The sequence below is a fragment of the Bidens hawaiensis genome, unplaced genomic scaffold (genome assembly GCF_021521415.1).
Source record: "Bidens hawaiensis isolate Kalapana, Puna unplaced genomic scaffold, B.hawaiensis_p1.1 tig00001179_1, whole genome shotgun sequence".
NCBI classification, from domain to species: Eukaryota; Viridiplantae; Streptophyta; class Magnoliopsida; order Asterales; family Asteraceae; genus Bidens; species Bidens hawaiensis.
Window position 1 is genome coordinate 152,969 of NW_027491068.1, and position 25,121 is coordinate 178,089.

A 25,121-nucleotide genomic window follows, 5' to 3' on the forward strand; every position below is an offset into this window, starting at 1 on the left:
AGGATTAACAATCATACAAATCTGTGATCGTTAACCCAATTAGTATTAGGGTTTTTGATGTATAAACAATGGCGATTAAGAATCACCAATCAATTACCTGTTTCGATGACTAAACGAGGGTTAACGGAGCCGAATAGCAGACGACACAAGAACCGATCAAAATTAGATACAAGAAGCTATGATAACACAAACAGTTATGGGGGTTTCGTCTGCAACGTGATGGTGATTGCACAGACGGGGTTCATTGCAATATAACAACCTCTAGATGTAATATGCCAAAACTGATTAAGGACGGATCCACTAAATATGTCAATACGCATCAAATATATCACGATTTCCTAATTAGATTAGTCGGTGGAGTCGTTATGGTAAGCATAATCAAACGCATGATTCAATTTCTATGTTTATTGCGAGAATTGTGGTCCAAGATTTGAACGGGACACTGGGTTGCAATTTGGATGCAAATATGAGGCTGGTTGAACCAGATAGGATTTTAAATATTTAAATATAAATAATATTAGCTAATTCAATTTGCAGTTTAGCCCATGCAGTTTGAAGATGTAAACATAAATGGGTAAAAGTTTAACTCAGGGTAAAAACTGTCATAATTTGAAAGTTAATAATGTATATTATATAAATAATTAAGAAATAATATATTAATAATTAATCTTCTCGACAAACGCGATATTTTTATTTTATAAAATAACCTGAACGTGAAAGCGGACCAGATTAGATAATAATTTAAAAGTCCGATACAAAATCGGAAATCACCGGAAACAGAGGTTAATCATAGCAACATGAAGAGCGAATAGACGGCGGTGTACGTGCCAGCGCTCGTCGGAAACATCCGTTGTTGTACACTCCCGCTTCAACGTGGAGTTCCGGTGGTTCTTCACGGTGTTGTCCGTACGGCCGTTAAGTAGCCTTGCGATTATCACCCACCTGTTTCCAAACCTTGCATGTGCATCGATAATAAGCTTATCCTCCTCGTCGGTCAACGAGTGGTGCTCCACCTCCGGCGAGAGTTGGTTGCACCACCGAAACCGGCATGATTTGCCAAATCTACCGGTAATCGACCTGCTGATCAACATCCAGTTACGTGCACCTTGTCGTTCCATGAGCTTACCTAACAATTCATGTTCTTCGCTGTTTCATGGACCTTTGATCTGATCCAAATTAGTGCTAGAAAGTGATGAATATGATGAAATGGTGGGGGTTGGGTGAAGAAGATGATGAAGATGATTGTAGATGAAAAAAAAAATCAAAAAACAAACTATTTTGAAAACTCACGTGGAAGATATAAACCGACCGAAACATCACGTTAAAGATTGTTTTCGTCAGGTAAGTTTTCATGTGAAATACAACGTGTAAGATGGATTTAATTTGAAATATAGGGTGGTAGGTGGGAGTATTGAAATGTGTCAGATTTTAATTGGTTGTTGAAATCTCACGGGAAAATTCCCAATATAACGTGGAAGACGGATTTAATTTGAGAATTTTGAATATTGTTGGGTTATTTTGGAAATTTATTTTTTTGGAACCGATGGGAGTCTAACGGAACCGAGGAAATTGGTGGTTGAAGGAAGCCCTAACTTTAACTTGATCATCCACGACCACCAACCTCGGCCGTTGTCGCTGCTGGCATTTGTAACAGTACCTACCATATAGAGAAATTGAGACTACGTTTGAGTTTCTTTCACTAACGCTGATAATCGATTAGGGTTTTACAACTAAACTAAACTGCCGGCAATTTAATATAAGCCTTCTTTTCGATGTAATTATTACTCTTTACTCTACTCTACTTTACTCCAACCATTGAATTTGGATTACTTTTCTTTGCTGCAATTTGGATTTTCTGAAAAAAAGTTAGTATTCATTTTCAAAATAAAGATTTAAGAGTAAGAGTTCGCAATGAAGTATAATGCTTGAAAAATAACCCAACCCATATCTTAACTATATTATGTCGTAATCGTGTCTGCAAGTAATAAAAATATAAACTATTCATTTTGGCCTAATCGACATGGTAAAAGATTGAATCACTCTTTAGGTCATGTCTAACAAAAAATAAAAAGAATAGAGCAAAGAAGAGCCGGGAGATATGATACCTTTAAATGGCCTTTTCAATATTAAATTCATCATCCTAGAGAATAAAGAACATGAAAAATATTAAGACACTGAAGTCTAAACAATGAATAGAAGAAAAGAAAAGCTAATGTAACACAAAGTTTAATTAGAATACATAAAAAGACTATAATTTTCAGAATGCGCATCTAAAAACCATAAAGAAACAAAGAAAGTAGGGCTCATAAGAGACTCTCATTAATTAGAGAAAACTAGCTTTGCAGCTTTGACAACCAATCTGTAGTTTTGCTTAATATTTCATCTAGAAGTCAATATCAAAGTATTAATTAAGAACAATTGTGATTTGTCAAAAATATGTTTTTATACCCATTTGACCCGTTTGTAGTTGAAAGTAACCCAAATTAATCATTTCATAAGTTCATGAGACACGTTACTCATTTCAAGAAGCTTGGTAAAGAAGTTTAGTAAAAAACTGCCCCCAAACAATTATGTCTTGTCAGATCATATTAGCTTATTATCTGACTCGAAATTTATTCGACTTGTATAGCAAAATGTGTTTGCAATCATATTTTTTCACAATTACTTAGAAAGTTTAGACCAAGAACCAACAGCCCTTGTTGTAGTAGTCTTCAAAATAAATGTGTTAACACTTCACATTCTGTTGCAAATCTTTATTCCCACCAAAACCCGAACCACTTTGTTGATGGCCCTTTTTCAAATAATTCCCATTATGACCCTTACAAGTTTTATCCGACCCACCCGTTTTGGCATTCCCTTCCTTATTTTCATGCCTAGATTTCTGCAACCCAAAGGCCTAGCACCAGATTACGATTATTCCCATTCTGCCCCTGCTTACCGTAATAACCCGAATTCCTGAAATCTCCATACCTTTGCATTGAAGTTACCGCCATTAGCATTAGGAACTGACCCCTCAGCAATTTAAGTTAAGGTTAACGGCCATTTAGTATTAAGTCAATGACCAAAATAAATCAATATAACATTATTTCCGAAAAGCATGAACCTCTAAAAAGACTATAGATCATCAAAAGGAATAGTTACAGGACATTTTAGTGTTCAATAAAGTTAAAATCCCAATACCGTCCATCTTTTTGATATATATACTAACCCAAAGCCCCATATAGAGCCTTCTTGTTAGTCAATCAACCCGGAAAAAAAAAGCGTTGTGACTGAAAGAAAACCCATATTTTATATTCCATAAAGTTTAATTCCCAATACTCAAACCCATTGAAATATCGCTCTTAGTTTAGAACTAATTACATTTTAAAATGACTCAAATGAACGTCAAAATATTATTTTTAGTAATTTAAATTTTGAATTGGTCATAAATATTGCAAACTGGTCATTTACATGATAAAAATGGTCATATGGTCGATTACTTATAAGCTCTGTTATAAACCGAGAACAAATTATAAAGTAATACTTACTGAGATCCGTGCACGTTACTTCTTTCATAACAACCCAATTCAGTTCCTGTAACAGAAACAAACAACAACAAAATAGTATATAAGAGCCATGTTTTTTTTTTTTTGGGTTAAAAAAGCAATGCAGTTGAAGTATATGAAGTTTGGTTACTTCAAACACAATCTTGATTCACAAGCCTGCAAATATCCAATCAAAATTTTAGTTTGACAAATGTGGAAAAGTCAAAATCGTATCGAATTACATATATTTATTTCATTAAACTCCAAAATCAATCGACATATGCACAATTGTACCGAAAAAGATAATGGAGATTGCAAATGAACTCATAAACATAGCTATATCAGTGTAAGCTTACCTGTGAACAATCTTGATTCTGATTAAAGATGCGAGATTAAGATCGGAAATAGATGAGGTGACATTCTGTATACGTGTGGAAAGACCGGTAGCTTTTAGACACAATGGACATCAGTCCTTTTAGACTTTGATCTCATTAATGAGTTTGCACAGGTACTCTTGTACACATTCAATTTAATGACGCCTCTTTTGTTCGGTAACTTTAATTATCTTCACTTTATGAAATTGTTTCAGGGTAACATGGATGATATGAAGAGGCTATGGCTTTCCAAGAAGTTCTCGTGCATCTTTGAAGCAAAACCTACCTCAAAGTTCGGGATTTTTATGCAATCTTTGTATGCCCATTGCATAGGTATCGTATGCCCCTCAAATTTTGTATTTAGTTTAGTTTCATATAATTTTCATAATGAATAATATTGTATTTATTTTGAAGGTTACATGACGTCTACGGCTTCTATCTCACAAAGGCTTGGGGGTCTTTATTGTCTTTACTGTCTACACGAAACACAACCGTTTAAACCGCCCTTTAAAATTTATTTGTGTCTACGTATGTTATCACTTCCTCTTTAAGTTTGTTGCTTTAAAAGAAAAGAAATATACTGAAACTATATAATTTGGCAGGGGAAATGAAGAGGCTGAAGGAACTGGTTATTGATGCAAAGAATGAAAATATCAGTTGTACCTGTTTTAGTAAATAGTATGGTATAAAGGAATTTGTTCCTCTATGGGACGATTTGAAGGAAGATTCTGTTGATGACAGAGTGAATGAACTAACGTATATGCAGAATGCACGTATTGAACATGCAAATAAAAGGCAAGTCTTTAATTCATTTTTTACAGTTAACTTGTTTCTCCACATATGCAGCCACTAATGTTTTGATATGAGCAGTTATTAACTGTGTTTTTGTTTTTTTGGAACAGGTTATTTGCAGACACACAGATTGAACGGTACATTCACATGGACATGGTGAGTATACATCAATATTATTATACACAGTATATTCTAATATTTTATAGTCTAGGCGTGCTTGAATGTATATTTTTCAAGTGATTTATGTCATTTTAAGAGTCAAATCAGATTATTAGATTAAAATGAAATTAGAAAATCGGAATTGGTTTTGTCAAACACTGCAAAGTTGACTCTTTTGCTGCATATTTAATTATTTATACTGTGCTTGTGATTCAGGGAAAAGAACTGGAAGTAGAAACACTCAAGAAATTGTCAAGAGATTATTCTATGGCTAAAGAGCACGCTATCAAAGGTTTTCTTTTCTTTCTCATGCTGATATAATCTTGAACATCTTAATTTATTGAACAATCTCACGTCTCGTGTCAAATCGACTAGTGTTTAGCATTAAAAGTGTGGTAATTTGATACGAGAGCATGGAAATTTTCAGTAGAAAGATCCATTAACAAAAGTTATAGCAGATTTTGAAGCTAAAAAGGTCACAAATTAACCTTTAAAGTCAAAAGCAAAATCTTCTAAACGGAGTTTTTATTTTCTCGAGAGTCTTTTGGTTTCTTTCATTTCAAAAAGGCTGAAAGCGTTTTCATCTTTTAAAGAAATATTCGTAACCATGCGGTCACATGTTGTCAGATTTTGAATCTTAAAAGTCACATGTTTGACCTCAAAAGTCAAATATAAGATTTCTATAAGGTTTATTACTTTCATGGTGTTTTTTTACTAGGTTTTATGTTAACTAATAAAGAAACCTAGTCTTGATAAAGACTGATTACTAATGTCAATATTACAGGTTGACATTAGCTGTCAAATGTTAAGTCCTTCTTGGAAGTGTTTCTAATTTCTTTTTATGTTTACATTCTAAAGGAGCTGAAAAGGTGATAGATACAAAAGGTGTAAACCACATTGCAAAAGACAATGCATTAATCGGAGATGTAGTCGAGAAAACAACCGAAGACTGGAATACACAGAAAGAATTATTTTATCAAAAAACAGGACTCAACCCATTGGAAAACCAAGACACTGAGCAAGACGGGAACTTTAATGCAACCGAGGAAGATGATGATGACGGTTTTGGTGATGAACTAGAACACTTACTATCTTTTCCAGAATCTGTTACAGACCAGCAGACCACCGTAGCTGGGTCAACGGATACTGATAGCGGGCCCTCGAAGAAGCGGCCCAGAAGAGAAACAAAGAGGCCAGCCCGGCTAGATGAGTAAGCTAAGCTCAAGTCAGAAAATAAACATACCAGCAGCTTTGTAGAGTTAAAGAGTCAAAAAGGCCTATTAATCGAATCGGGAATGACCGAAAACCGAAAAAGCAGCAAAACTGATCCAAACTAGTAACCGATGGTTTGGTTTTGTTTTTTTTAAACTGAAAATTATTGTTTGGTTTCGGTGATGCCTTGCTCCAAAACCGAACGGAACTATAAAACTGAACTGCGCCGAACTTGTTGAATCCTTGTTATTAAATTTATGGCCTAAGTTCATTATTTTGTGTCAATTTTTTTAATACAAAAACACAAATGCAAAATTGTATACAGATACATAATTTAATCGAACCCATAAAACACGAAAAGCCAAAACTGAAAGGCTTTTTAAAGCTGAAGAACCTAAACTTCGGTTATCAAGATAGCGTAGAATTAGTTGTTACTTGTTAGCACCAAAGGCATAGAGCGATTAAAGCCTGTTATCACCGAAGGCATAAAGCCTGAAAACGGGTTCTGAAATACCAATTTTAATATTTTATTCGCACTTGTGTTTTTATAATACCTTACAAAAAAGGAAGAAAAAAATCTACACGTGATTGCAGTCCAAAGCATGAAACTAGTAATGTAGTTTAATCCGAAGGTGTAATAATTGATATGAGAGATTCCAGAGCAGGAAATCGAGAAATGAGTTTAGAACGATTAGCCAACATAAAGTCATCAGACTCGAAAGCAGGCGCAACTGTTGTTCCTACCAAAGAAAAGTGTTTTTCTGCATCCCTTGGTGCCCTTTTCACAACTCGGTTGTTGGCTAATACGTCATAGTCTCTTGTCGGGAAGGCACCAAACCACATGTCTGGTGGGACCGTATACTGACCTCGTTGGCCTTCTAGGATATCTTGTCCCATGTATGTGAATTTGACACCCCCATCTTTATCATTGATTTCTAGTATCTGTTGAAAAAGATATTATAATTGTTGAGAAAATATTACTACATACATAATGCATAGTAGTTAGTTAGTTTAATATGTACCGTAATAGGTTCGCCTAAATAGAAGTGCCATGTTTCTGCACTTGGAATACGGTGGAGGTTTGAGACATTCCCGGATGGAAGGAAGAAGTATATGGCTGTACTAATAGGACGATCAACCTTAACTGTTTCGAGTTTCAAACAAAACGTTTCACCCAGTCAAGAACAATGTTAATGTCACACTAAATGGGTAAATGCATGGTGAATATTAATTGATAGATTCTATCTACTTTGTTAACTATGATGGTTTTAAAACGTCTACACACATTTCGGCATAACAGTTATGGATAATGACTAATGAGCCGATTCAAGAGTCGGAGTCATATATGGTCCCAATTATGTAAACTGTAAAAGTCAAAAGGGCTAGAAAACGACCCAACTTAAAACATACATAACTTTTTAGTTTAAGGACCTGTAAGATGTGGTCGAAACCTTTCAACCTTTCTTACACTTGAACATAGAGTTTTCTCGACTCACAAACTCGGATTCTTTCGTATAGAGATTTAAATCCTTGATTTTAACTCTAAAGACATCCCGGAAATTTCCCGCTTTTATCTTATCCTGTTATTGATCATAAAACATGCGAATCTTGGATTTCATTAATTCCCATCTTTATTTTAGCTGTTTAATATGACTTTTATTTAGAATGAATCTCTAAGCTTTAAGTTTTACAACTTGAAATTATTTTATTTGTTTAGAAAAAATAATCCGATTTTCGATCATCTAAAACATATGAAACAAGGAGGTTGCATTACATCACTTACATCTGGAAGGAAGTTGAGAAGTGGAAAGGTTGATCGAAGTGTCTCTAAATGTTTCTATAAAAAAACCACCTTCTGGATTTGGTGCTAGATTCAACTTGGCAATGATCTCTGATGTAGTTAGCTTGTTATGGTGATCATTGGATTGAATACCATTAATGAAATAAACAACAAGAAACACACAAATCTTGATTGCTACTTCCATTGTTGTTAGAATATAAAAAAAAAAGGGAAAGGGTGTACAAACATAAATATATATATGAAATAATCTCAACCTACTGCTTCTTTGACTTTGACCCAGTGCCTTCATTTTATATATCTATTTTTCTTTTAAAAGGTAAGATAATTGTGACAATTGTCGCAATGATTCATAGCAAGAGCCTTTAAAAATATAAATATAAAAACAGTCCAGATGAGAAAAACAAATGTTATATTTATTGTAATCTCATAACAGTCCAGGTGTGAAAGTGTTTGAGACGCCCAATATTGTGGTAACTACCAAGGAATCAAACTACAAGGCCATACTATAAAGCTATGGGAAAAAGTGATTGAGGTTCGACTTAGACGGGAAACTTAGGTTATGGTGAACCAATTTGGATTCATGTTGGGGTTTTCCACCATAGAGTCAATACACGTTATAAGAAGATTGATGGAAAAGTATAGGGAGAAGAAGCACGACCTTCATATGGTGTTTATTGACCTAGAAAAGACTTACTACAGTGTGCCACGCCAAGTGCTTTGGAAGTGCCTACAAGATAGAGGGGTCCCGAGGAAATATATAGAGATAATTATGGATATGTATACCAAGAGTGCAACAAGTGTTCGTGCGCCCGTGGGGATACCGATTTATTCCCCGTGGATGTAGGCCTTCACCAGGGGTCAACGTTAGTCCGTTTCTTCTTGCAGTAGTCTTGGACGAGCTATCAAAATCGATTCAGGAGACACTCCTGTGGTATATAATGTTCGCATATGATATTGTGTTAGTTGCTGAGAGTAAACAAGATCTAAGCGTGAGGCTAAAAGTATTGTTTTGGACTTTTGGTGACTAGAACTTTATTTTATATTTTATAGTTGAGTTAATTTCATATCCACATGTGTTGTCCCGAAACTATTTCAACTGTTTCTTGGCAAACCATATTCAAAGATTACGTAAACCGCATCATAATAGCTATAACTTTTACCAGCTTCAACATACTATCTATTTATTGTTGGAAAATTGGATTGAACAACACGATATTTTGTGGTGCCCACCACGACACTAAATATTTTTTAAAAACGAAAATCACACAAAATACAATGACCCGACACCTCTATTTATACCAACATAAACTCCTTTATCAAGCGATTCCCCTTCCTTTTAAAAGTATTTTAGAGTGGAATTCTTGGGTCCTTTTAAAAGTGAATGTTTTAGCATGCCTGACGGGCCCTTCAAGACCAGCTACCAACGACAACCAATTCTTTCCTGGTTGGGTGTTTGTAGTTGTTTCTTGGCAGCGGGTGTATTGGTTGATCATGTGTTCATCTCATGTGTCGTTGCATCAATCGTTTGGCAAAAAGTTTATGGTCTTTTTGCCTTTTCTATCCATGACATATTTTGAACACACAAGCATCTTCCAATTATTGGGCACAAGGGGAAGATTGTCCAATCCATTATTTTTTATAGCGTATTGGTGCATTTAGAAGGCGCAGAACAATTAAATTATCTCTAACAAGCCGGTAAAGATAGAGAACATGATCGGGGACATCAAAGTGTTAAGCTATTTATGAATAAAAAACAGGTGAAAAATGCTTAAATGTACACCGGAACAAGTTGAAGTCACCGATATTGTAAATTTTGGTTCAAGTGTTTATGTATTTGTTACGAAAGTTGCAGAATTAATAATAATAATAATAATAATAATAATAATAATAATAATCGTCCTTCCCACGCACTCCATTCAATTCCATTCCATTCTTTCCGGTGTTTGAATAACCTTCCTGGTGTGTGTATAACTTAGGGCCGGCTTCGAAAAGGCGAAATTTTTTTTTGGCCAAAGGCGAAATTTTTTTGGACCTTAAGTAAAAGAAACATTTTTTTTTTGTTTAAACAATTTAATTTTAAGTGGGCTTACTTACTACTTAGTTATGATTTGAGTTGTGTAAAAAACTTGTGTATAAAAATAAACATAAAAATATCTCAACTAAGACTTGAACCCATAACCTCTTGGTTAGATGACATACCTCTATACCACTAGACCAAGCTAATGAATATGAAATTATGTTAAAACATTGATTATACATAATTTTTTTTTTATAAAAATACATAAAAAAATTCTAATTTTTTTTCCTTGCCTAGCGGGGTGTCGGGCCTGTGGCCGTCGACTACCCGGCCACACCCCTAGGCCGGCCCTGGTATGACCCAAGCATAAAAATAACAGTTTATAAAATAGAAACACGTAATTTAAAAGTAAATAATTTTGCTCCATAGTTATCAAATAACTACGAACAACATGAACTTTTCATGGTAACGGCTTTTTAGACGTCCTCATGCGATCCGTTCCGGTTGACACCTATCGAGTTATCTAAGCTTTTGAAATATAGTTGTTAGAAAAATAATTTCATTTGTTGATGTGGATGTTTTGACTCGTGTTAACTCAACTTTTGAAATATAGCCGCTATAAAATAATAGTCGTTCAATGCCTTACATGGTTGGAGCAAGGCTGGATACATGGTTTGTACATATCGTATAGACCATAAAATAATTAGACAAAATTACATAAATTGTCCTTTATGTTTACCCTAAATTTCACTGGTGGTCCTTTATCTGTCAAATTGATGTTTATTATCCTTTACGTTTTAAAAAGTAACACCTTTTGTCTTTTAGGCCTAACCCAATTAAAAAATCTCGTTAAGTCTTGTCACGTGCTTCTCACGTGGGAGTATTTCCGTCATTTCAAAATCAGGCAAATCACTTCCATGTGCGGTCATTTCAAAATCAGGCAAATCACTACCATGTGCGGTGGAATGGAGGGAAAATCATAACCGGAGTTGAAATGACGGAAATACCCCCACGCGAGAAGCATGTGACAAGACTTAACGAGATTTTTTAACTGGGTTAGACCTAAAGGACAAAATGTGTTACGTTTTAAAATGTAAAAGATAATAAACATCAATTTAAAAGATAAAAGACCACCAGTGAAATTTGGGATAAATATAAAGGACAATTTATGTAATTCAATCTCCTGCCAAAGTTCAGACTAACATGCCGTCTATACAACTCGTACAGGTCTATACCGCCCGTGTACTGGAAAAAAAAGCTTATTCACTTTAAACATGAAGTGATGAAGCACATGAGGTGTTTTTTTATACATACAGATCGATCGTCCTTCCCATGTCTTATTATTATTATTATTATGCCGGAAACCCCAACATCCTCTCGATTCAACCTCCGTCGTTGGATCACATCCTACCAAACCCTAATCACACTCCTCTGGATCCTCCTACTCACGTCACTCTTCTTCTGCAACACTAATCTCCTCACCGGAGTTTTCTTTTTCCGGCAACCTCTTCACGGCCGCCCGTTTCCTCATCTCCGGCCGGTCTCATTCAATCTCACCGATTTCGGAGCTGTCGGAGATGGAGTCACCGTCAATACATTGGCTTTTGAGAAGGCTGTGTTTGCCATATCGAAGCTAGGGAAGAAAGGCGGTGGTGGTCAACTCAATGTTCCCGCCGGAAAATGGTTGACTGCACCGTTTAATTTGACCAGTCGTATGACTTTGTTTCTTGATCAAGATGCACTCATACTTGGTGTAAATGTCAGTGCTTTACACTTTACAAAATCTGTTTCTGATTTTAATTTAGTTAAATTATGCATCTTTTGGCAAATTAGGGTTTGCACGGTTCGGTTTGAGTCGGTTGGAGAATAATGGGGGATGACTTAAACAGCATAAAAGTTGGGGTGTGCACGGTTCGGTTTGAGTTGGTTTTTGGCTAAAACCGAACAAAAAACCGAGAATTTTTTAAAACCGTTCAGTTTGGGTTCGGTTTTGTTTTGGTTTTTTTCAGTTTTGCCAATTGGACTTGAAAATTTTGGGCAGAAAAAAATGTTTCTGAAAACAATGAATTTGGGCTTAAATTGTTAATTAATAATTATGTGATTATTATACATTTGGACTAAAATTATTTTGAGTTATATATTTTTATTAATTTTTTTATAAATTACTTGAAATAAAAATTAAAAAAAAATGAAAATCTGTAAATTTGGTTCAGTTTGGTTTTTTCGGTTTTTATTGTATGCGAAGCCAAAACCGAATCATAAGTTTAGTTTTTGAAAAAGCATAAAACCAAACCTCGAGTTTTTGTTTCGGTTTGGTTTTTATCATTTCGGAACTGTTTTCTTTTTCCTCTACATGAAAGGAATCATATTTTGATTATTAAAATTATATGCTAATCACATTATATGATCACAAATGAATCTGATAAGTAGTTATGAAATCTTTTTGTTTTAACAGGATGAAAAGTATTGGACTTTAATGCCTCCTTTGCCTTCTTATGGTTATGGTAGAGAGCATCATGGACCGCGGTACGGGAGTTTAATTCATGGTCAAAATCTTAGAGACGTTGTGATCACAGGTCAACGCAATTTTGATCATTCTTATTGTATGTTGCATATTGAGCTTATGATATGTATGTTAATCATGATAACAGGGTATAATGGTACTATTGATGGGCAGGGTGAAAGATGGTGGAAACGGTATCGGCAAAAGCTTCTTAACTATACACGAGGCCCGCTTGTGCAGATCATGTATTCAAGTGACATTGTGATATCTAATATTACTTTAAGAAATCCACCTTTTTGGACACTTCATCCGTATGATTGTAAGAATGTAACCATAAGAAATATGACAATTTTGGCTCCTCTTTTTAAAGCTCCTAATACAGATGGTATCGATCCTGGTATGTACGTATTTCTTTTCTCCGTTTGTTATTTTTTTTATATGCTAGAAAGATTTTGTTGATACCGTGGATGTTATGGTTTAAACGGATTCATGTGAGGATATGGTAATAGAAGACAGCTACATAAGTGTTGGTGATGATGCCATTGCAATAAAAAGTGGTTGGGATCAATATGGTATTGCTTATGGCAAACCATCAAAGAATATTCTTATTCGTAATCTTATGGTTCGTTCTATGGTCAGGTGAGATTTATATGCAGTTTTTTTCCCATCTTTTAGTGATACAGAAATTAGAATAAGATAATTAAGTACAGCCTGTAAAATGTGAATTAAAGTCTTTCAAATTAGGTCAAAGAAGGGGGTAAACTACTAATTCTACTTTACGTTCTATAGTCGGTTTTGGTTAATTTGGTATAGTTTTTGAGTATTAAACACCTAAAATAGTGATTGTTTAAGAGATTAATAGATAACATAAGCATAAATGACCAGTTTTAGGGGAAAAAAAAGGGACTATGGGTTGGATAATTGGAATAAAAGTCTCAAGTTAGGACAAATTACCCGTTTACCTTCAGATAATCATGTTGCAGTTAGTATAAACTGCTTATTCAAACTCTTAAATAATCAAATCTAAGTCTTAACATGGATCCATGTTTGGTCAACCTCAACAGTGCTGGAATATCAATCGGGAGTGAAATGTCTGGTGGGATATCAAATGTGACAGTTGAAAACGTTCTAGTGTGGAACTCAAGACGCGCGGTTAGAATAAAAACAGCTGCAGGTAGAGGTGCATACATCCGAGACATCAAATATAACAATCTTACATTTGAAAATGTGCGGGTGGGAATAATAATCAAAACCGATTACAATGAGCACCCTGATTCAGGTTTTGACCCAAAGGCGTTTCCTGTGATCAGTAACATAAGTTATAACAACATTCACGGTGAAGGTGTGCGTGTGCCCGTTAGAATACATGGCAGTGCAGATATTCCAGTGAGGAATGTTACATTTAAGGACATGTCGGTGGGGACCACGTACAAGAAGAAACATATATTTCAGTGTTCGTATGTTTCAGGACGGGTGATTGGGAGTGTTTTTCCGAAACCATGTGAGAATCTTGATCTTTATGATGAACATGGAACACTTGTCAAAAAATCTGTTTCTGAAGGTGCTTCGGATATAGACTATGATATCTGATCATGTGTAACTTTTTAATTTTTTATATGTAACTTTTCTAGTGTAGGAATGTTGATATAGGAGGTGTGGTGATCTAATGTTCTTGCTTTTGGTTTTTGTAATGCATGTATGTTTATACTAACGAAATAGACTCCAAAACCTTATGGTGTGCCTTTTTCTTTTTGATTTTCTATTCTTTATATTAGGGGAAAAATCCGGGCATGTAGCATATTGGTTTCGAATAGTGTAGGAGTACGGTAGATTTGTTGTCGAATGTTGGGTTTCGTAGGCTTTGTTAGTTTGTTTGAGTCAGTTTATTAATTCAAATCAAAAGAGTCAGTTTATTAATTCAAATCAAAAGAGGAGATGGGTCTAAGCCCAACCCAGTTGAGATTTTTGTTCAATAATTTACAAACCCTAGTTTTCTCCCGATCCTTTTTTGGCCATTTTTTTTGTTTCCACATGAATTAATTCATATTCATGTGTTAATCATTTGAAAAAAAATATTTAAAGTGTCTAGAAAATTTTGTATTATTTCTTTTATAATTTAAGGCAGTTCACTTAAAAGAAACATTATCCTTGAATGAGTTCGAAGTTTGGTTGCGTATGATTTTTCAGGTTCTGAAGAATAAAATATTGAAACGAGTAGGCGTAACTTTGAATATTATTATTGAAACGAGTAGGCGTAACTTTGAAAATAATTTTTTTAAGTTATTGTAGTTTTATTATTATTTTAACAATAAAAAATAAAAATAAATATGTTTAGTATTTTTGTATTTTCAAAAATAAATCAAAACGGGAAAAACTAGGACAAAATGAGATGTCACTGACGTTTGGGGAAAAGTAGGAAGAAATTAGGAAAAAAACGGAAAAAACTGATGTAGCATGTGCGATAAAATGGGGGAAATCGGAAATACTCCATCTCCTCTAATGCATGTGAATGAAAAAGAACTGCGTATAATTGTGTTTGTCTCAAACGTAGTATCTAATTAACAAAACTAATGGTAAGGTTCAAATTACATTAAAATGATGTTACTCAGCCTAAACGACTCTACTCGTGTCACTCTACTAGTTTGATTAAATGCACTTGATTACAGACTATTGGATTAACCGAAGATAATGTCGATCAACAATTATTAACTCATGTCACTTTACAATCTTGATAACATAAATATAATGTTGTTTGATGATTGATGAATATTAGGCTTTAAATGACTTAATATTCTCCACACTACAAAGATAAAGCTTGGTTGTAAATTGTAATCAGTTTTTGTCCAAAAGAAAAGGAAAAACTTAAGGGATGGATCGATGGATGGAGGGTAAATAATCGGTTTACTAGAAGCGTATACCAACATATTTTGCCAAGGAACACTCATACTAGATGATTGTTTTGCGGAATTTGCGCCTTCCCCCTTTAGTTCTATTACAACCAAGCCATGTATGATGCGAATGCTGTATCATATGTTGATACTTAGAAACCTTTATCACTTGGTTGAGAGCATTCACCAATATAATTAGGCCAAAGGCCTTCTGGAATTAATTGCTCCTGGAACAGTATATCAAACAGGAACATGTTGATAACAATCTAAGTCTTTCTAAATATATTTAATGTTACCCATGAATTAAAACAAGAACAAAAATTGGAAGACCAGAACAAGTCCTTTGGGAGAAAAATAAATAATAAAGGGGACATAACATGTATTGAACTTTGAAAAAGTCAAAATAAAAAAATGTACCCTTAAAGTTAAAGTTGTTGATAGTGGCAATAATTAATTAAGAAAAACAAGTGGCAACTAATATCAAAGAAAAAATAGTTAATTTAACTAACACGTTTACTTAGTCTTCAATTAAGTCAATAATTAGCCTAACCACATGAGTCAAGTCTTTTAGATATTTAAATAAAATATTATTTTGACCTGCTCCATTTCCAGTTTTTCACAACGAAATGACTTTGTTGAAACATGGGGGCCAAGCTAGTAAATCATGTGTCACATTCGGTTCATATCTGTTGGAGTACCGAGTATGTGTTTGAGAGTGAGTATTTATGTGTGCATTTGTGTATTATAGCTAGAGGGGTAGTTTAGTCCTTTTTTATATTTGTTTGTCACAAACTGTTCTGTGTTCCTCCCTAAGAAGTCACCATGGTATATTCTTTTTGCTTCTTATATTTTGAGGAGCCTTTTTGTTATCATAATGAAAACACCTGTTACGCACAATTCTCTTAACATGTTCGGTATGGATATCTATTGTTAAGTCTTGGGTTTGTGAGATGTCTATTTGTTGTCTTATGTGGTTTTAAAATACTTGTTGGAATGCTCATCCGATGTTAAATTCATCTAAAACACCGACTGAAGAAACACTAATCGACCCCGGGCAGATTACGGATAATCTGGGGGTTAAATAGATGTTTCCCACGAGGATGAGGTCCAGCAAAGAAAGTTGTTCTTCAGGTGACCTGCAAAACAGACACCGTAAGCTCGTCACTGAGAAGAGGGGGTTCCTCCTTGTGACCACCCTCCGGCGTGAGAATCAGACTAGATTGCTCTGAATATAAGTGTATATTAAGAGATTGCTAGAGAAGATAAGATAATGAGATATCGGATGATGTCCTTACCATTCCAAGGTGTTGGAGTATTTATAGCCGAAGGTAGGTTTCCAAGAAGGTACAGCCGGCTGAATAGTATTCCTGTTCTACCAACAGTGGGCTACGCACAAGCCATGCTGGTTGGTGGATAGGCTGCGGCCGATAGTGACAAGGCCGGCTGCATACTGTTTCTTTACTGCCGGCTATGCACTGTTCCACCAACTGTAGGCTACGCACGTCCCATAGTAAGGGTTGGTGAGTAGGCAGCGGCTAATAGTGACAAACAGTACTAGAGGGTGCTCCTCCTCGTACTGTTGTCGGTGAGCTGTCACCCTGTGATTGGTTCATGGGCTGTTTTGGTCAGATCGTCTGTTTTGCCCATACCTTGGCAGGTATAGTACAAAAGATCTTCCAGAAGCATATGGACTGGCTCATTTGGGCGGGAGTATTCCCGCCTTGCTCATTCCTTCAGGTGACATTACTGAAGTATCAAGAGTTAGTGCCTTGTGCGTGTAGCCTTGCTATCAGTGCGGGTAGCCTTCCCTGATGGCTTGTATCCGCAGCTGCGGGAACAGGCGGGGTACTTTACCATTGGGAGGCTTTCCCTGCGGGAACAGCTGGCGTACTGCGCGTAAGGTCTTCATCTCTGAGCATGGTGGGTCCTGCGGAAGCAGTTGGTCGTTGCGCAGACGTCCCTCTTCAAGGTGAGTCTTGCGGGTCCAACTGGGCTCTGCTGGGACCTACCTCTTCAAGTCCCCCCAGTCCAATGTTCTTCTCATGAATTATTAATAAGTGAGGTGAACTTTTGGACTTTAGCAAGGGGTTTTGAAAAGGGTTTTTAGTTTTAAGGTTTTCCGTGGGGATTCTTCCCGCGGTTTTCCTAATGTCACGCAGAAATTCCCGACTTTTCTGCTTGATCTTTGGGTATGAAGCGGGTAGGTCTGTAACCTCCTCGCAAGTCAGGAGCGTTGAGTCCCACTTGTGTGGATTCTCCATGGGGTTTTGGTAGTTTTGAACATAGTGATCAATTATGTTAAAACCACCAATTCCATCTTGGAGTTTCAAACAATATAGTTCTCGACGTTCCCGCTATGTGGGGATGTTATTCCCGTTTCCGCAAGCATGGCCCAGAAGATCCTTCTTGGTTTGAATTCCCTGCGGAGCGCTAAGTATGTGAAGGGTTTTGCCTTGATACTGTACCCGCACTCGTCTTACGGTTACTTTACTTCCAAGGTATTCCTGGCGTCAATTCCCTGCGGGTGCTAAGTATGTGAAGGGTTTTGCCTTAACACTGTACCCGCACTTGTCTTATAGTTACTTGGTTGTCAAGGTAAGGGGTATTTTCCCGCTTACTTTTGAATCTTTTTGAAATTTTGAAATTCGAAGAGTTGGTGAAAGGATAAGAACAGTCCAAACTATTGAAACGTCGTCCGACGGTTTCTTCTGACAGTGTCAGGACGTGCAGGAAGTTATGGCGACGTGACAGTATATGGTCATTCCAGGCGTTTTTTCAGGCGCGTGGGCGCGAATTTTCGGGCGCGTGGCCGCGAAATTAATGGCACGCGTCCTTTCAACAGCTGTTGCCAGCTTGCTTATTGCCACGTGTCATAGTTTCATTGCACCTGCGATTTCTCTCTCTTCCGCATTAAATTCATCGCATTAATTGCGATTAGTATATAAAGGGGGAGAGGGTCCTTTGCAATCCACACTTTCACTTTTCTCTTCATCTTCGAAACGATTTCCGGCGAATACTCACCTTTTCAGTCGAGCATTCTCTTGAAATCGTTCTCTTCTTTCATACCTGCAAGATGTCTTCTGCTCACGATCTTGAGGCTACAGCCCAGGAGGCTGGGGTGTACGCCGAGAACCCGTCATCCACGTCCGACAAGGATGACAAGAGTACTGCTGGCGAGTGCCAGTGTGCTCTGCCTGTCGATCTATATTAGTACATCGTCAGGAAGTTCATGCTCGAGTCTTTCGAGCCTGAGTTTCCTGAACCTCACCAGACGGTGTATGATGCCCCCAGAGGCAAGATCGGGGTATATGCCGCATTCTTTGTCTATGGGAATCTTAGGTTCCCCTTGACGAAGTTTGTGTACCGTGTTCTGGAGAGGCACGGTGTACACTTGACCGAGGTACACCCGATGGCGATCGCGAAGATTCGCCACTCCGAGTGGGTGTGCCGGATTCTGGGCGTTGAGCCCTTCGTCGACCGCCTGATGACCTTCTACTCTTGGAGGTGCATCCAGGGGTGGTATACTCTGATAACCCGGATCAAGGGTTTGAAGATTTGCGCAACCAAGCGCAGTCTTCGTTCATGGAAGCGGGAATTCTTTTATATCTCCACTCGCGCCATCCCCATTGCCATGAAGTTCAAGAATGGGCAAGCACTTCCCAGCCTTCACGCCTCCAACTACCAGGAGGCGGAATTGTTCTCAAAGATTTCCCGAGTCCAATCTCCGGTTTACCGCTTTGCGGAGTCCGGGATGGTGATGCTCGGGATGAGCCGGGTGTGGAAGGATGCGGAGGCGCAAAAGATCCGATCGTCCTTGAATACGGTTTGAACTCTGTCCCTTACGGTATGCTCTGTCTTCTTTGTTTATATAGGTTTGTCTTCTAACTGTTTTTCTTTTATTTCAGAGGGAACGACTTGCAGTCGCTCCTATATCCGCGGGAGGCTGATAGTCCCGCTCGGATGGGTACTCGTGCTCTAGATGAGAACAAGTTGCCCATCCTTGAACAGACGGCGGCTCGGTTCGTGGAGGTCTACCCGCCGGGCCACGAGATCCTGAGCGCCAGGCGGCCAGGTAAGGCGTTATTCAACCCTCGGCCCCTCAATGCTGAAACCTCTGCTGGAATTCCTCTAATCTTGTGTTCTGATGAGGAATCCGCAGATGGTCCTCCGTTGGTGCGGAAGAAGAAGGCTGCCGGCGGGAAGGGGAAGGCGAAGGTGGCCTCCACTGCCGATCCGGTGCCTCGGTCTGATTCAGAGACCGAGAGCGAGGAGGTGGCGGGGAACCCTGGTGGTGATAAGACCACTGCTCCGGAGGCTGCGACGACTGTCACCTCCGGAGAGCCCAGGATGACGACGGTGAGCGGCGTAAAGAGGCCGGCTCCATCGGGTTCGTCCCCGCCTGTCCGCACTTTTAGGCTCAAGAAAACCCGTAAGTACAAACTTCCTTCATTTTTAACTTCATAGCTTTCCATCATTAATACTTATCTCCTTTGTGCAGGCGTGGATGCTACCGCATTCCAGGGTGGAGCGGGGAGGAGTACCTCCAGACCCATGACGGTAGGCTTGGTCAGCCTACCTGAGGCGACAACCCAGGCGGCTACGCCTGCTTCAGTTGGTTCAGTTGCTCACCCCGTTGAGCCAACTGTTCCAACTGTGATGACATCACCGCCGGCTGTCAGTGCCATATTTACTGAATCATTCACTGAGCCGGCGGTTACTTTTTCTGCGGACTCCGCCGCGGCGACCACGGTTGTGAGTTCACCTACGGTGAGTTCGCCTCCGTTGGTTTCTACTACCGCGGCGGCCTTCACCATGCCTCCTCCGTCATCGGCAACGACGGCCGATCCTTCAGGTATGCTTGGGGCTTCTCGCCAACCTCTGCCTCCTTCCCATCTGCCTGACCTCTTGGACGGATTTCCCTTGGGTTCAGGTGATGGGTTTGGCGGCTATCGGCCTGTTGTCGACCCTACAGGTGCGTAGGGTTCTTTTGGCCTTTTTTTATCATCTTTTCCTAACTGCTTTTTGTTTTTTGCAGTGTCGGATTCCAATGAAGTGTATGTTCCACGATGGAACATCCGCCGAGGAACAACCCTTCGCACGCCTGTGGAGTGCGTGGAGTGGGCTCGTCACGCAGCTCCCAGTGGTGCGTTGGGGGAAGCCATGGCTAGCTACCAGGAGGGTAGGCTAACCAATGAGCTTCGGGTTCTCCTGGCCCGGATGCAGCCGCGCGTCGAGCTGCTTTGTCGTGAAAACGACAAGTTAAAAGCAGCTCGCATCCAAGAAGTAGCTCAGGCGCGGGCTGTCCGGGAGGAGAATAGGAGGCTTACCGCAGTGGCTGCGGAAAAGGAGAAGGCATTCAAGGCCCTCGAGGTTGAAGTTCAGGCCCGACTCGAGGCCCGTTCCAAGGCTGCCCAAGCTGTTAACGAACAGCTTCGGCTGGCTAAGGAAACTGCACGGAACGCAACCGAGAGGGCCACCAAGGCTGAAGCTGTTGCTGAGCCTCTACGCCTCGAGAATGAGGAACTTAAAGCCAAACTAGAGGCGCTCCAACAGGCTCATGATGCCTTGGCGATGGAAGATGCCAAGAAGCTCCAAGAGATCTTGGACCAGAGGGGCGTGCTTGACCACACTGAGCGGAAGCTAAAGGGCGTTGAAGAGGCTGCTGCAAAGGAAGTGTTGCTTGCCAACCTCAATAAAAGTGAAGCCGAACGCGCCCGTAACCAAGCTCAAGCCGCCCTCCAAGAGGCTCTGGTTGCCAAGGAATGGCTTCTTCGAGAAGCGTTGTCTCAGGTAAGTTTAACTTCATAATGTCTTTACGCTTTTCTTTGTAAATAGAAAAGGTTTTGATACTTGTATTTTTTCTTGTAGGTTGTGCATCGAGTCTTTACGGACACATCATACGACGATGCCATGAGCGCAGCCCTCAACGCTTCTCATGAGGATGGGGAAAAGGCCGGCTTCCTGCTTGGTCTAGGGTTTGTTGAGAAAGGCATCCCGCCTTCCAACTTCCCTTTGTATGATGTGGATACTGAAGCTGTTTATGACCAAGCAGTGAACCAGTATGCCGCCTTCCCGCATCCGGTGGTGGAGAAGGTGAACGAAGTCGCTGCTGCTGATGATGGGCTAGCTATCCTTAAAGCTTTCCTTGAACCGCCACGCTCTACTGATGGTGCGGGTCCAAGTGGAAGTGGTCCTGAAGCTTGATCCTGAAGATCCCTTTCCACCATTAGAGTAGATTTTTATTTTTGTATAGCTTCTTTTGTATGCGGGTATGCACCCAGCAATCTTTGTAATATTTGAATTTTGATGGAATAAAGATTGTGTTAATTCCTTGCCTTGTTTATTTTACGCATGTTTTGATTTAACTTAGCAACTTCTTTAGTACTTAGATAAGTCAACTTTTTAACGTGGCAAATTATAAGTTTGTTTCGCTTCCTCTTTCATGATTGTGCGGGTATGACCGTCACTTACACTTAGTAGGATGGCTTAACTTTACTTATATCTGACCTGCGTGGAAGTTTTCCTTTGAAATTTTCTAAGTGTTTAGAATAAGTTAACCTTTGAACGTGGTAGATAATAGGTTGAAGTTTTGCCTCCTTGTTCGTGATTGTGCGGGTAAGACCGTCACTTGCACTTAGTAGGATGGCTAAACTTTGCCTACATCTGACCTGCGTGGAGGTTTTCCTTAAACTTTTGAAATTTTTCCGTTTTGTGTTTATGCGGGTTTTGCCGCCTTCCACACGTAATGACTTACTTCTTCCCATATTTATGCGGTGAATACCGGCACATCAGTGTGGGAAGTTCATAAGTATAAAGGTAAGGCTATCAACACATTGTGAAAGGAGAATCATTTCCATTAGAAGTGGCTCTAGGCCTTTTCTTTACAAGTTTGGAATTGATCTACATGTAACATTTGCGTAATTGAGCTCCATTCCATGTTCTTGGGATGGGAGTGCCATCGAGCCTTTCGAGCCGGTACGCGCCCTTTCCCAGAACTTCTTTGATAATGTATGGCCCTTCCCAGACCGGGGCCAGTTTTCCTGGGCGTTGTTGGTTCGAAGCCTCGTTGTTACGCAGTATGTAGTCTCCTACATTGAAGTTGCAGAGTTTTACCCGCGTGTTGTTGTACTTTTGCATTTGTCGCTTGTAGTTCTCTTCACGCACTGCGGCTAAGTCTCTGCGTTCCTCGGTTAGCATAAGGTCTAACCGTCTTTCCGCATCATTGTCTTCTGGCTGAATCAAGACCCTTGGTGAGGGTAAACCAATTTCGACCGGGACCATGGCTTCAGTGCCATAAGTGAGACTGAACGGGGTTTCTCCCGTACTGGCCTTTTTCAGCGTTCTGTTTGCCCAAAGGACGTGCGGAAGCTCGTCCACCCAGCCGGATCTGTGTTCCAAGAGTCTTTTCTTTATGCCTTCGACGATGCTCTTATTTGCTCTTTCTACCTCACCATTACCCTGCGGGTGCGCCACTGAGGTAAAAGTGTGGGTGATTTGAAGTTCTTCCAGCCACTTTTGTAGCTTCTTGTCAGCAAAGTTGGTGCCGTTATCGCTCACCAAATTCTGTGGAAGTCCAAAACGACAAATAATAAATTCCCAAATAAATTTTTTGATATGTTTCGCGGTTGTTTGGGCTAAGGGTTTTACTTCTATCCACTTGGTGAAGTAGTCGATGGCTACCACTAGGAACTGAACATTTCCTGCTACTGTAGGAAATGGGCCTGTCACATCGATGGCCCACTTCTGAAATGGCCATGAAGAGGTGACTGGAACAAGTTCATTCTTCGGGCGATGCGTGTTGGGTGCGTAGAGCTGACAAGACCTGCATTTTCTGATGTATGCCAGCGCATCCGTATGCATCCCCGTCCAAAAGTATCCCGCGTTGTTCAGCTTAGCTACAACAGCGCGTGGACCTGCGTGTACTCCACAGATGCCTTCGTGTACTTCCCTTAGGAGGTAGTCAGCATCTTGGTTGTCCACACATCTTAAGAGTGGGCCAAGAAAGTTACGTCTGTAAAGGATGTCATCGATGAGTTGATAATTCAGTGCTTTACAGCGTAGTTTTCTTGCCTGTGTTTTTGACTTTGGTAGTGTACCTGCCGCAAGGTATTTTATTATTGGTGTCATCCACGTTTCTGTGCCGGTTTGGATGACACAAATTTCTTTGTGCGGGACCGAAGGTGCTTCGAGGAGTTCAATGCGGATGTCCTTTCCCAAGTGGGTGAAGGCTAATGATGCAAGCTTGCTTAACGCATCCACAGATTTGTTTTCACTACGCTTGACGTGTATGACTTTGCAATCGTTAAAATCGCGCATAAGGGTTTTTGCTTGTGCGAGGTACAGGGCCATTGTGTCGTTCACGGCCGTGTACGTTCCGTTGATTTGATTGGCTACTAACATGGAATCCACGTGGGCTTCCAAGTGTTTCACTCCCATCTTACGCGCAATTCTCAGCCCGGCCAAGAATGCTTCATACTCGGCTTCGTTATTCGTACTTGGAAAATCCAGTTGAATAGCGTAAGTGTATTCTTGGCCTGCTGGGTTGGTTAGTTTCAGCCCTGCGCCTGAACCCTCGTTACTGGCTGCTCCATCAGTGTAGAGTCGCTAGACATCATTGATGTCTTGTGCTGGAGAGGGTTGAGCCTCTTCCTGGCACTCTTTTTCCCGCGATGCAGGCACTTCCGCAATAAAGTCGGCCAAAACCTGGCCTTTTATGGCTGGTCTTGGCTTATACTTTATCGCGTATTCCCCCAACTCAATTGCCCATTTGGCTAGGCGTCCCGATAACTCGGGTTTGCGTATAACGTTTGCAAGTTTGAAGTTGGAGAGAATGGTGATTGGGTGACCCTGGAAATATCGTCTTAACCTGCGTGAAGCGTGTATAAGTGCTAAGACTAATTTTTCGAGGGTAGAGTACCAGGTTTCTACGTCTGTTAGGATACGGCTGACATAATAGATTGGCATCTGGATGCCTTTCCGTTCAACTAGCAGGACCGCCCCGGTTGCTCTATCTGTTGCGGAAAGGTATAGGATTAACACCTCCCCCGCTTCTGGTGCTGTGAGCGTTGGGAGTTCGATCAAGCGTGACCGAATCTCCTGAAAAGCTGCTTCCGCTTCTGGTGTCCAGCGGAAGTGCGTTTTCTTTAAACAGTTTCTCAACGTTGACACGAAAGGAAACGACTTATCCGCGTGGTTTGCCAAAAAGCGATTAAGTGCGACTAGTCGTCCATTCAGTGTCTGAGCCTGTTTGATGGTAGTAGGTGATTCCATTTTGATAATGGCTTCGACCTTTTCAGGGTTCGCTCTGAAGCCATCTTTAGTGACGATGACCCCCAAGAACTTCCCTTCTTCCATTCCAAAAAAACACTTGCTCGGGTTGAGCTTCATGTTTATCTTCCTGAGCGTGTTGAAAGTTTCTTCGATGTCTTTCAACATCGCTTCTGCGTCAGGGCTTTTGATGACCAAGTCATCCATGTAGACTTCCAAGTTCCTCCCAATTTGGGCATGAAACTGGTTGTCCATCAGGCGTTGGTATGTGGACCCGGCATTCTTAAGTCCAAATGGCATCATTTGGTAACAAAATGTGCCATCGGGCGTCCGAAAAGCGGTTTTGTCCTGATCATCAACGGCCATGTGGATTTGATGGTACCCCTTATACGCATCCAGGAAGCATTTAAGGCGAAACGGTGCTAACGAATCCACCTTAAGATCAATTTCGGGTAACAGATAACAATCTTTGGGGCATGCTTTGTTTAAGTCCTTGAAATCTATGCACATGCGCCATTGTTTGTTATTCTTCGGTACCATAACAGGATTTGCAACCCATGTTTGATATCTGCTAACGCGTACGA

At 39.7% G+C, this 25,121-nt stretch overlaps 3 protein-coding genes and 1 long non-coding RNA gene across 4 annotated transcripts; 3 read left to right on the forward strand and 1 right to left on the reverse strand.

The window, feature by feature from the left end:
* The first annotated feature begins 4,120 nt into the window (after positions 1-4,120).
* Positions 4,121-4,608, forward strand: LOC143562282 (uncharacterized). Its single transcript, XR_013140458.1, has 3 exons — positions 4,121-4,231; positions 4,313-4,426; positions 4,501-4,608. It is a non-coding gene; the product is annotated as an uncharacterized LOC143562282 (long non-coding RNA).
* Positions 4,609-4,617: 9 nt separating this feature from the next.
* On the forward strand, positions 4,618-6,093 carry LOC143562290 (uncharacterized). The gene is made up of 3 exons (XM_077050132.1): positions 4,618-4,846; positions 5,066-5,141; positions 5,708-6,093. Exons 1-3 carry the CDS (start codon positions 4,838-4,840, stop codon positions 6,061-6,063), a joined length of 441 nt encoding a protein of 146 aa, XP_076906247.1. The 5' UTR covers positions 4,618-4,837; the 3' UTR covers positions 6,064-6,093.
* Positions 6,094-6,682: 589 nt separating this feature from the next.
* LOC143561725 (uncharacterized) lies at positions 6,683-8,046 on the reverse strand. Its single transcript, XM_077049720.1, has 3 exons — positions 7,845-8,046; positions 7,084-7,205; positions 6,683-7,003 (listed from the first exon to the last, which is right to left on the reverse strand). Exons 1-3 carry the CDS (start codon positions 8,044-8,046, stop codon positions 6,683-6,685), a joined length of 645 nt encoding a protein of 214 aa, XP_076905835.1.
* A 3,102-nt stretch (positions 8,047-11,148) lies between these two features.
* On the forward strand, positions 11,149-14,050 carry LOC143563090 (putative polygalacturonase). Its single transcript, XM_077050718.1, has 5 exons — positions 11,149-11,638; positions 12,335-12,455; positions 12,531-12,776; positions 12,865-13,021; positions 13,447-14,050. The coding sequence occupies exons 1-5, from the start codon at positions 11,162-11,164 to the stop codon at positions 13,970-13,972; spliced, it is 1,527 nt and encodes a 508-aa protein (XP_076906833.1). The 5' UTR covers positions 11,149-11,161; the 3' UTR covers positions 13,973-14,050.
* Positions 14,051-25,121: the final 11,071 nt, after the last annotated feature.

Excerpts from the sequence above, each read along its gene's own strand:
- LOC143562290 (XM_077050132.1), top strand. Across the intron at positions 5,142-5,707 it reads TAAAGAGCACGCTATCAAAG|GAGCTGAAAAGGTGATAGAT; the intron begins GTTTTCTTTTCT and ends TACATTCTAAAG.
- LOC143561725 (XM_077049720.1), bottom strand. The coding sequence starts at position 8,046 with ATGGAAGTAGCAATCAAGATTTGTGTGTTTCTTGTTGTTTATTTCATT. Across the intron at positions 7,206-7,844 it reads TTCTCAACTTCCTTCCAGAT|TTAAGGTTGATCGTCCTATT; the intron begins GTAAGTGATGTA and ends AACTCGAAACAG. Across the intron at positions 7,004-7,083 it reads ATTTAGGCGAACCTATTACG|ATACTAGAAATCAATGATAA; the intron begins GTACATATTAAA and ends CTTTTTCAACAG.
- LOC143563090 (XM_077050718.1), top strand. The coding sequence starts at position 11,162 with ATGAAGCACATGAGGTGTTTTTTTATACATACAGATCGATCGTCCTTC. Across the intron at positions 11,639-12,334 it reads CACTCATACTTGGTGTAAAT|GATGAAAAGTATTGGACTTT; the intron begins GTCAGTGCTTTA and ends TTGTTTTAACAG. Across the intron at positions 13,022-13,446 it reads ATGGTTCGTTCTATGGTCAG|TGCTGGAATATCAATCGGGA; the intron begins GTGAGATTTATA and ends CAACCTCAACAG.